Source organism: Dermacentor andersoni, chromosome 8, assembly GCF_023375885.2.
Source record: "Dermacentor andersoni chromosome 8, qqDerAnde1_hic_scaffold, whole genome shotgun sequence".
In the NCBI taxonomy this organism is placed as follows: Eukaryota; Metazoa; Arthropoda; class Arachnida; order Ixodida; family Ixodidae; genus Dermacentor; species Dermacentor andersoni.
The window spans coordinates 142084860-142096452 of NC_092821.1; the positions used below are offsets into that span (position 1 = coordinate 142084860).

Genomic DNA, 11593 nt, shown 5'->3' on the forward strand with positions numbered 1-11593 from the left:
AGCGTGCAAAAATGCGCGAGAACGGAAGACGGTTTGGTGACACGAACTCGGTGTTTCCTGATTAAAAAAAATGACGTACAGCGCGAAGGACAAAAACTGCGAGAGACGACATACACTGCGCTCTCGCAGTCCTCCTCCTTCGCGCTGTACATAATTTTTTTTTATCAGGAATTACCAACTAGCCCAAGCAACCACCCCAATTCGGTGATTCCGCACCAGCTCCCCCAGGACGTCATCAATATTGACGTTATCGGCTCCGGCTTATACATAGTATGCACGTACGTCATTCAATGATACTCCGTGACTTCCGGTTTACGGCAGCGCCATTTTGGGGGACCTATAGGCCTATGCGCGCGCCTGTTGATAAGGTACCCCAAGATGGCGGAAGGTAGCGGAAGCAGACGACAGCAGCGGATGTGACGTCACGTGCATACTATGTATAGTTAACTTATTATCGGTAAAGATGGAATACGTTGCCTTCTAAAAGAGCCCCAAAGACTGAACTTATGAAGGTTTCAGAACATTCACTGGGAGGTCTCAATGGCCCGTATACGAAAAAGTATCTTGAAATCTGTGACGTCACAATGACGTGAGAGCTGTGGTGTTTCGGCACGATATTGAGGAACTGGAACCTTGACCCTCGTTTCCGCTTCTAATGAGAAACCTGTTCCAATGAAGTTGTCTAAAATAGTGTGTGGAGCGAATACTTAATCAGTTTAAACAGATTTATTGTTCTTTAATATTACATACAGTTAAAGTACTTCGGAATGTCGAGGATCCATAAACATTTATCCATCCTCTGCATTGCCCTTGAGAGGCATTAGACTGTGCGCATAACGATTTCCCGCTAAACAGTGTAGATTTCACAAACCCGCTATCCTAAACAGTGTTAAGACGGGCAACCTAACGATGTTGGCATGTCATACCAAAAGTGAAATTTTCGCGCTGGTTTTAACATGAATTTCAATCGTATAGTTTCAACTATGGAAGGCATGCCGCTTACATTAGTGCGTTATCATTCTGGAATCGCCTCCTGTTAGCCGTTAAGGAGTCTTCCTTGTAGTAATCTTGAAAAAAAAAAAAGGAATTCTAACGAATGACTGGTGTATGTGCTTAGAATTATTATTACGTACTCGCTGTTTTGTTTCATAAAGATTGTCTTGAATATTTTCTAAAATTATTTGACTTGACACGTTTTCTAAGCGTACTGCTGGTGTATTCCACGTTTATTGTTTATACAACTTGCTGGCAGTTGGTCCCCGTGCAGCCACGTGCTATGTGACCTCCTTATGCAAATTTATCCACGTATTCTTTACCTGCAAAGTAAAGATCACCGATTTATTGATTGATCGAACCCGTATCAGCCTTCTGAGTGTACCTTTCTTCTAAGTGAAAATTCGGGCAAAGAGAGACGATGATTGACAACGGTGTCTCGTACGGTAATCCTATGGTCGCACGTCATTGGAACGCTGCACATTAATTTTTTTTATTTTCTGCTGCGAGTGTTTGCGCTTGTGCAGGGTTTAAGCACCGTGCCAAGTGGCGATTCAAATATTTCCGTCTTGTTGCAGTAGAAGAAACGAGACAACCAAATTGACAAGACCGTACAGAGCGCTGCAGCTATCAGTTCACATTGGCAGGTTTTGCTTCGGTAGAATGTATCAGCTGTAATCACAAAGGGTTACGATCGATCCGTCACGGTAGCCCATCAGTGGATGCGGCGTTGGGCTTCTCAGCTCGCGAGGTCGCCGGTGCGATCGCCTCCCCCCTGCGGACGCAATTTCGATGAGAGTGGAATGCAGGAAGGCGCTAATGCATTCTGCTCCCATCAAAATGCCGAATCGCTGATGTACTGAGAGTTAGGTTCAAGTTAAGACAGCCCAATGTGGCCAAAATTAAGCCGTAGACCCCCCCCCCCCCCCTCCTACCCGCTAAACGGCGTACGTCGCAGTCACATCGTGGTTTCAGCGCTAAATCCTCAGTTTAGTTAATTAATTTATAATAAGCGATGCAAAGGAAGACTTATGAAAGGGCACCTTTTCTTTTGTTCCACATCGAGCATGGCTCGCAGCATACACTACACGTGCCCAGGGAAAAATAATTAAGGTCTCGTCTGTGCCAACGGAAACGGAAGCAACGCTGACGCTTACCAGGAACTTGGATTTATTTCTTAGTTACGTGTCAGGTACGGTTAGAACTTTGAGGCGAAGAAGATGTCCTTTCGAGTGCCCACCTTTGTCTCTGTGAATTGAGGCTCGTATATGCTATCGGGGAGTCCAACAATAAACAACTGCGGATAGCCAGCGCCCTGCGTTGTCTCGTCTATTTGGTTGCCCCCCCCGACTCCCCCCCTCACCCCCCCCCTTGCTTCATCGCTGAAAACTAGCAGTAACGTCAACTAGACTGGCAGTACCTCCTCGCGAGTTGATTCAGAAACGTCGGCCGTGATCGGCGTGGGCCTGAATGATGTGCCGGGAAAAAAAACGAGCACCTTCGAGGGGCTCGCGCGTTCATTAAGTGCACGCGAGTTTGTCTGGCAAGAAGGCAGCTGGCCGAGCTTGAGTAACGCTTTTTTTTTACTTTCTCATTTTCCCTGTCGCATCCAAGGACGTGAGGAACAAGTACGCGGCCATCAAGTTTCATGGTGGATATGACGTAAGCTCTTAGTTCATCGCCTGGCAAAACTGCGCGGCACATGCTATAATTATAAGCGTTAGATTACCTGATGTGTGTATGTATATGCTGTGTACAATGCAGAAAAAAGGATGACGAACTTTAGAAAATGTCTTTACGTAACGCACGTCAGAAATTCACTATACTGGCGAAGGCAGGTCCACCAGCTGAAACGTTAAGTAAGGACCTATTAAAAAAAAAAAAAACCGATATATATCTGCGTCGCCTGCAGAGTATTTTTCACTAAAATATCCTTGACGATTTTCGAGGAACTCGCCAAAGGCTCAGGGCAGAAACAAAGGTTACAGACCTTGTTCAAACTTCGTGGCTAGGTTTACACCCTAAAAGACAGAGTGAGCAACTGATTTATGTGGGAGTAATTGCATACACCATGTTTAACACCCGTTTTCGTGTTTGGCGTATCACTCTAAAAACGCTTCGCACTCTTTGGAGTGTACCCTTGTCTCACAACAGGCACCCTTTCTGTCACCATACGTCCGTGACACTCTCTATCCACACTCTCCGTCATGCTCTCAAACTCTCATTTACTCTCACACTCTCCTTCATGCTCTCAGATAGTCTCCTACTCTCCTACTCTCCCACACTCTTATGCTTCACACTCTCCATTATGCTGTAAGGTTCTGTCATACTCTTTGTCATACTCTTCGTCATACTCTCACACTCTCTTACTTTCGGACCCTCTCGTACTCTTATATCCTCCATCATATTAACACACTCTCATATACTCTCATGCAATTTGTCATAAGCCGAGGTGCTGCCATACTCTCACATACTCTCTGTGATACCCTCATACTTTCCTACTCTTATAACTTGCATCATACTCGTTGATACTCTCCTCCTTTCATACACAACCATACATTCCAGCATACTCTCGGATGCTCTCATACTCTCCGTCGTACCCTTGGGTACTCCACACCCTCGGTTTCAACAATAATCGTCATTTCTCTTAATTGCTTGCGTTTCCTATCTCAAAAAAAAAAAAAAAAAATCTGAGCTCACTACTTTTCTGGCAAGAATGTAATGTGACGCTAATAACGTGCATGCCGTCCCTCATCTGGACGTACCTGGCGCACCGCGATAAACAATGCAAATGAACGCAAGATAGATTACGTTAATTGTTGTAGGACAAGAATACTCCCCAGAAAGTGTAAACTGTTTTTTTATAGCGTACTTTACGAAGCAGTACATTGACTCTGGGTAAGTGAGGTGTGTTCATAAGGGATGTAAATGCCCACTCCACCCAGAAGTATGGAAAATTCTCGAAATACAGGACAGGCACTTACAACCACATTAAAGGTGCTAATTGAGGGCCCTGCCTTCGTATTTAAGGGGCATAATAGAGAAGCCGAAAATTTTTCCTTTCTTTATGGTATTTATTTCGAAAAAGACAAACAAACCGGTACGTGTTTGAAGTACTATACCTATTGCGATCGAACCAGACATAGTATTTAATGCAGAACATTAACACAGGACAAAACGATTAGTAATTCCGTGTTTCGTGTGTATACATTCGTGATAGTCCCTCATCGGCACCTTTCCCCTTCATCGCCGCCTTCGTATTAGGCTCGCTCGGTTTCTCCTAATTAAAGAACAAACAAATTTTCTGGCGTCTTGCGACGTTTGTGTTGCATGGGCAGCAGCTCCACCGCTTGTAAGATGTTGTCTGATTGAATGCTTAATTCGGAGAAACCGAGTGAAACCAGGCCGAATAAGAAGCCGACAACTCAGCGACGTAATCGCTTTTGAAGTCAGTTCTTACGACCGACCGGTGCGTTAGAAGCGTTAAAAGCAATCTTCTTTTTTTGTTTGTTTACGTACCACGGTTAGATGTCGAAGAAGAGATTGTTATGTAAGTAGAGAAATGGTCTGTCTGAATGCTCGAAACTTTCCAATAACGAATCGAATATCATTATGCAAAAAAGAGGTGACGCGTGCAGACAGGACATAAGAGTAGAGAAGTGGACAACACGAACGCCGTGTTGTCCACTTCTCTACTCTTGTGCTTTGTCTGCACGCCTCACCTCTTTTTTGCATAATGAATCCTTACCAACTAGCTCAGCTTTCTGTCGTTCTAAGCTTCGAATATCCTCCTATTCGATTCGGTCGTCGAATCCAATAGTCACTATTCGTAAGTACGAACGTTTTTCTAATAGCTTTTAAATGTTTCAGAGCTGTCAACTGAGCTCAATCAGGCATAAATGTAAAGCAAAAATACGATATACTTAACTTCCGCTGCCGTGCTAGGCGTAATACGCAGGAAGTTACAGAATGGAGCAGGTTACGTCGATCAGGGTACATCGAGACAGACTTGACCGGCTAAATCGCGACCATTCAACCTCTCCGAAGTGTCCTGGGCATAAGAGCTAACTACTTAGTTGTTCCTAATGCTCGATTTGGTCATTTAATAAGCGAGGCTTCATAACGTGCAATTTATCGACTGAGACTTGCCAACATTAATAATGCTGGAATGTGAAAATCGCTTTATAATAATCGCGAAAACACCTGTTTATTATTCGAAAGCCATTCGAAAGGTATTCGATATTAGATTCGCTTGTGACACTATTCGATTCGTATTCGATTCAGTCCTAATAATTGCTATTCGAGCTCCCCTAGTAGCGAAAGACTCGTCGTTCCATGTTTATACCGTAAAAAAGAGCTTTTCTTTGCCTAGAGAGAGAGAGAGAGAGAGAAGGCGACACATCGGGTGGTCAGTTTTCATGTTGATGTGACATATTTAATTTGCATGCCGACTAGTGTTAAAGGTGCCCCGGCCGTCGAGGTGAAACTAATGTCAATCTAAACATAGTCTTCCAAATACAGCAGTTCCCGCATGCAGCTAACTTTATATCCGAGACGAATATCTTAACCCAATCGCTTCCGAGTTAACTTTGACAGTAATCGAAGTCAGTGTGCATTATAGTCTACAAAGAGCGAACGAGGATGAAGCGCGCATAGTAGTTCAATTGAAAAAGACATTGCTCGCGTCGCGCGGAGGTTGTGGGTTCGGCGCCCATCTAAGACGATGGTAATTTCTTACGCTTAATTTCTCTCCTTCCTATTAAAAATAATTAAAGAGAGAAAGCTTATCGTAAACGTAACGAATAATCACATCTACATAATTACAATTAGTACAAAAATATTCGTTGGCTATTGGCTTCTCATGGTTGTTTGCCACGAGTGACTGACACTGATTGTGCGTCCTTCTCCCGTGCAGCATTGCGTGAAAGTTCGCATGGGCATGCTGGGAGACTTTGGCGGGATGCCGTTGGAAGCTGGCGACGACGATGACGATGACGATGACGATGACGATGACGATAGAGACGGCGGTAAAGTACGTGATGATGGTCAACATGGAGGTGAAGACAAGACTAAGGCCTCGATGACGCAAGGGTCCAGAGATAAAAGGAGGAGAAGGTATATCCGTCCATGACGACAGGATCTGCGCGTTCGCGAAAACGCCTCGGTAGCAAAGACTGTCGATGTCAAACAAGTTCGCGCGGTGGGCCGACGGGGGCCCAGCGCGAACGTTAGAGCTTGCTAATGTTCGAAATTTCGAATACGCATTGTCTATAAGCCTTTGCTTATCGTCTCGCACGGAATTCGAGTATTCCCCTCTTCCAGTTTGTCGAATAATTGTTTGGCCTCGATTAAAACGAACAACGCCATCGATCGTAGTCCAACGTAGTCAGACCAACGTAGTTGAGTCAACGTAGGCCAGTGAAGGTCCAAAACAGTACAGGCTTTGCGGATATACGAGCTTTCAAATATAAAGCGAATATATTCCTTTGTATTAGGATCGTTCCTGATTTAAAAAAAAATACTATTGCCGAAATTTGCTATATACTAATGACTGTTGCCGAATATTCGTTTCTGCTCGAATATACAGTAAAGCAGCACTCGTAGCCCACCGTAGCTAGGCCCATGTGAGCCAGTGAAGGCCCATCACACACAGTGGAGGCATGCGAATATTCGAAAATTCGAATTCAAATTGAATACAGCCTTTGCTTCTAGATTTATATTTCATTCGAGAGAATTCACCATTCGAAGTTTTCGAATATTCGTTTCCGTTCGAATATGAAGGATAACAACACTTAGCGCGTGTACTCCACCCACAGAAATACAACTGCAAGTGGGGACTAATTCCCAACAATTCTACTGTAGGGGAGTCGCAGCTTCTGAACGAACACGTGGTGCAAATGATTTCTGCAAGGTAATTTTCCCTCAATAAATGAGGACGCCTGCTTACAGTTTTAAACGCAATAGAGAATTTTAGCGTGTCCAGTTTTCGGGCAAACGCAAACGGACTGGGCGTTTTACTGGATGAGCGGAGGCGAACGAAGAGGAGGAGGAAACAACTTTATTGAGTAGTAGGGGAAGAGGAAAGCGGATCCAGGTCATGGGGAGGCTAGGTCGGGGCCCAGGGGGTCGCAGCTGTCGCCGTCCATTCCGCGAGCCTGGATTGTGATTCTTGGCCAACACTTCTCAGCTTTTCTTCCATTCCTCAAACGTGAACGTCCTGCACGGTGCAGCCACCCGATGGCACAGAGCTCGATCAGACAAATACGATGCTAATATTGCAGTAACCCAGTGTATTCTGTTTCGCTGCTGCTGTAAATTTTCGGCAGCGGTGTAATCGTGTTCCTATCAAATATTTATGCCAGCAAGAAAGTAAGATACATTTGGTTACTGCAGCATTAGCTGCGCTTCTCTCATTGAACTCTGCGCCACCAGGTGGCTGCACAGCGCAGGCCGTTAACTCTTGCACTCATCCGGTAAAACGCCCAGTCCATTTGCGTTTAACCGAATACCGTACTCTCTAAAACTCTCTATTATATTTCTTAGCGAGTTACCTTCTTTCTTTCGATTCGGGTATCGGTGAATTTCTGGCCTTTCTCGAGGGCCGACCCCAAGAATAGTGCAATGTAAATATAGGGGCTGTTTTCGTGGGTATTTGCAATCTAAAAAAAATGGGGATGAGCTCGAAGATAAGGTGCAGTAAAAAAAAAAAGAAGTTGAGCAGTCCGATGCTCCTCCTACTCCCCACACGCGATGAGCGGACGTGATAGAGCACCGTGCATAGCGACTGACCTATTTTCAATCACAAATTGTTCAGGAAGACGTTGTGTTGGATCTACTTTAACTGTAGGTTGGAAGTATATCATAGTAGAAGTAGGCATTCCAACTTCTTTCTTTCTTTATTTTTTCGATTAACTCAGACAATTTTGTTTATTCGTACAATCTCAGACTACAGCATGCCCTGCATAGTTAAACTACTTTGCTCCTTGAGTGGTGCACTCTACGCACTGTTCTTGTAAGTTCGTTACGGTCACATTGCGTTATCTATAAATAAAACCGCCTATCGGTAATTTATCACTTGAAAGCTCCTCAGTCTACCGGATGGCCCGGTCTGAGCGCATCTGCTTATGTTAATACAGACTCTGCGACCAGCGGCCAGAGCACATCACCTGCGCATCGTTACCAAAATATAGATTTCGAAACGAAATTGCGCCCGCAGGTTGCGGCTGTAATACAGAAAGCATACATTCTGTATAAAACGTCGCAGATAAAAAATCCTCCATGTTATCAGGCATGCGATGCAGCTGGCGAAGCGAGCGGAGGCGAGCGCAACGACGAGGAACGCGGCATGACGTCTTACCAAGCGGCGGTGGCGGCGGAAAGGTGCGGCGCTGCGCAGCGGCGGAACACCAGTGGCTCGGTGCGACTAGTGGCGCATGCGCAATAGTGACTAGGGAGCGAGAGAGAGAAATATCCGCAGCGAGGCGCGCGTTGTGACCTCATGTGCCTCCTCGGAGCACCGCCACGGCGAAATCGAAAGTTCGCGGCCAGTAAAGCTTTCGCTTAAAAAAGAAAAGACAAGTGCCCTTTAAAAGAAGCGGAGTGAGACCATTATGACCGCACCACTTCCGTAGATTACGCAGCGTTTTCTGCTACTATGAAAGTGAGCGTAACCTGCCAGCGAATTCTCGTCACGCACCAAGCATGGGCTGCCAAAGTGCCTTGACTTTACGAGTCGATAGTTTGGAAGATCTCGTGGTGGCGGCGCCAAGCACTAGTCTTTACTTTTGTGGCGTTATGTGGTGCGGTTTGTTATGCCTGTGTCTTTGACGTGTCTTATGCATATCGTTTCTATTCTAATCGTTTCTACCGCGTTCAGTATGTTAGGATCAGCGCCAGGACTGCCTTTACAGCTTTCATTCAAGGGCCACCACCCTGTGCTCCATGAGAAATTTCAGTGACAGAATGAAACTTGCAGAGCACCGTTCAGCGAGCTTTCTACTGCAAAAAAAAGAAAGAGAGATTAGGAGACGCGGATAAAGAAATCAATTGACAGGAGAGGAAGCGAGGTACCGTCTCCCGGCACATGTTCTCTACTTCAACCTCCCTTTGTGTCCGCAAGTAATGCCACCGTGATATGGCAAAGCCTGTGCACTCTGATTTATGACGTCATGCTTATAGGGCCTAAATTTCCATTATCCAACCCGGCCTGACGAAAGCGGTGACTCCAAAATCACTAGGCTAACTCGGCAGCGTTCCTATTAGATTCTATGACAGTTGGTCCTAGTTGCATGGCGTCATAAAGCAGAGTGCACAGACTTTCTGCTATCTAGGTGGCTTTGCCGCAAGCAACACTTCTCTCTTTGTTTCCGATGGCCCACCTCTCTCGCTCTCCTTCGTCACGGTTCCACCCGATCGCCTCCCCTTTTCTTTCCTCTTCCCTGTTTCAAATGCTGCGCTGGGTTTCTCCACAGGCCGGGTTCTGCCAACGCCTCCTAAATAGTACAAGGCCGTTGCACTTCAGTCCATGACGCCATGCTACCTTGCTCGACTGCCATAGAATCTGACGGCGATGCTCCCGAGTAGGCCACGGTATGTCACCGCTTGTGTCACGGCGGGCTTTCCAATGGAAATTGCACTCCAAGTAGCATGACGTCATAAAGCAGAATGCATAGGCCTGGGGCGGAGGGAGGTCTTGTGTAAGTGTCCACCTATAGTAGACATGTTCATTTCGGCTGCTGCTGAAGTTCTGACTGGCTGCGCTGGAGATCGCGTCAGGAGGAGACAGGCGCTCGCCACCAATCAGCACTTCAGCAGCAGACGAAATGGACGTGACCACTGGGTGGACAATTGCAGAATTCCTCCCCCCCTCTCCCCTGCTGCTATCTAAGAGGCGTTGGTTCGAGATTATGACGGCGCACATCCGGCGCAATTTCGGGGGTCAATGCCCTCGAAATTGTCTCTGTGTTTGCGCATGTTTGTGCATGGCCTTCGAGATCGGGCCGCCTCCCTATATCAGACGTCATGGCGGAAGTTCGCGATCGAGTTGCTCGCGCTGTTGCATGCTTGTCGTGAGCTGCACGCGCCTCGCCTGTGACGCAGAAGGCCTATTGCGTGTGAGCGTTAGTTGCTCGTCGCCCTCCCCGGAGGCCCCTGCGAGGGAAAGAGCGCACGGACTTCTGTTTCGATTTGAGGCTGCTTTCGCGGCGCACGCCAAAGCGATATTCTGCATACACGATTGGCACCACGCGATCTGCGCCCCGCACGAACGTCTGTTGGCAACGCACAAACGAGGTGACCGGCCATATAAGTATAAATAGATAAATTCCGATCCATAGCCTTCACGAGTAGCCGACATTCTGTGTATCCAGCATGCACCTAAAGAAAGAGAAAAACGATGTTTCTTCTTTCTTTTGTTTAGACAAAGTTGTGCAACTTATGCCTTTCTTTAGGACGGTTAGCAAGTACAAGTTCTCGCGCGTGGCCAGACTAACACGTACGTTCTCTTCTTTGCTCGCTTCAACCCAGGCGGAAAACACCGACGCATGAAACGGAAGCGATGGTTATCAGTCAACCGTATCCCGACGACGACGACGACTCCTCAACTCGTTACGGCAAGTCGATGCGACGCGAAGAATCCGGGACGCGGGGCGGCGGGCACCGTCGTCCCAAGCGCGTCGCCGACCGCGCCCCTCCGGGGCGAGTGCGTGGTCGCGAACCGGACGTCTTCATACGTCGTCCTCCCTACGACAGGCACCGTATACCCCCAGAGCGGCCCAACGAAGATGAGGACACAATGCGGCAACGCCGCAGGGACCCCATTGGATTCGACGACCGCGGTGAGTTCGGCGACAGCGACGACAACGAGTACTTGTAACGACGTAAAGATGAGAAAGCCTGGCAGGCGGCCACATCGCGACTACAATTAGGACGACTATGACGAGGCTTGGAGATGAGGGAGAAGATAAGGTCCGGCGATGCGAGGGGTTCTGCTGGTTTCTTCTTTTCCCATTCCTCCTATTCTTTATATATAGAGGGCGGTCGTCGTCGTCGCAACCACGTCACCCAAATTTACCCACACGAGAACAGCATGTGCGCCAACGTTTCCCAGTCTTTCTCCCTACGTATGTTTTTTTTTTGTCAATAAAGCGAAACGTGCGATCATTTGTGTGATCAAAAGTGCGATCATTTGTGTTTTATTCTTAGTTTTGAAGACAATGCCTTCCTAAGGGCCCTGTCACACTAGACCGACGCCAACAGTCTGCAGACGGATCGCTGACAGCCGCGTTGGCAGAGTGTTGCCGGGAACGGACGGTAGTCGGCAGAGATTTGGGCGATTTTCTTGTCACACTGCAACGACACGATATTATGCGACTGAACATGGCGGTGCCTTTGAAGCGACAGCCGGCCGCTTGGCATCTATCAAGTCGTCGTTTCGCACTGTTTTTATTTTTCCTATATCACTCCCTGCAGATACCTGCAATTGCTGCTGATATGAGTAATGATGCTTTCTTCAACAAATTATTAGTGTCCACTGGGCTCCGTTTCCGAGATGGATTCTCGGTTATTGGCCCATTAGGCCTAACGAAATAAGCGGGACATG

General features: G+C 47.0%; 1 protein-coding gene across 1 annotated transcript in view; it reads left to right on the top strand.

The window, feature by feature from the left end:
• Positions 1-11175, top strand: part of LOC126526056 (uncharacterized) — a 28074-nt gene extending 16899 nt beyond the window's left edge. Inside the window, exons 6-8 of the mRNA XM_050174054.3 lie at positions 2608-2655; positions 5909-6108; positions 10519-11175. Of these exons, the coding sequence (XP_050030011.3) occupies positions 2608-2655; positions 5909-6108; positions 10519-10867 (597 nt within the window). The 3' untranslated portion in view covers positions 10868-11175. The remainder of the gene's footprint in view (positions 1-2607; positions 2656-5908; positions 6109-10518) is intronic.
• Positions 11176-11593: the final 418 nt, after the last annotated feature.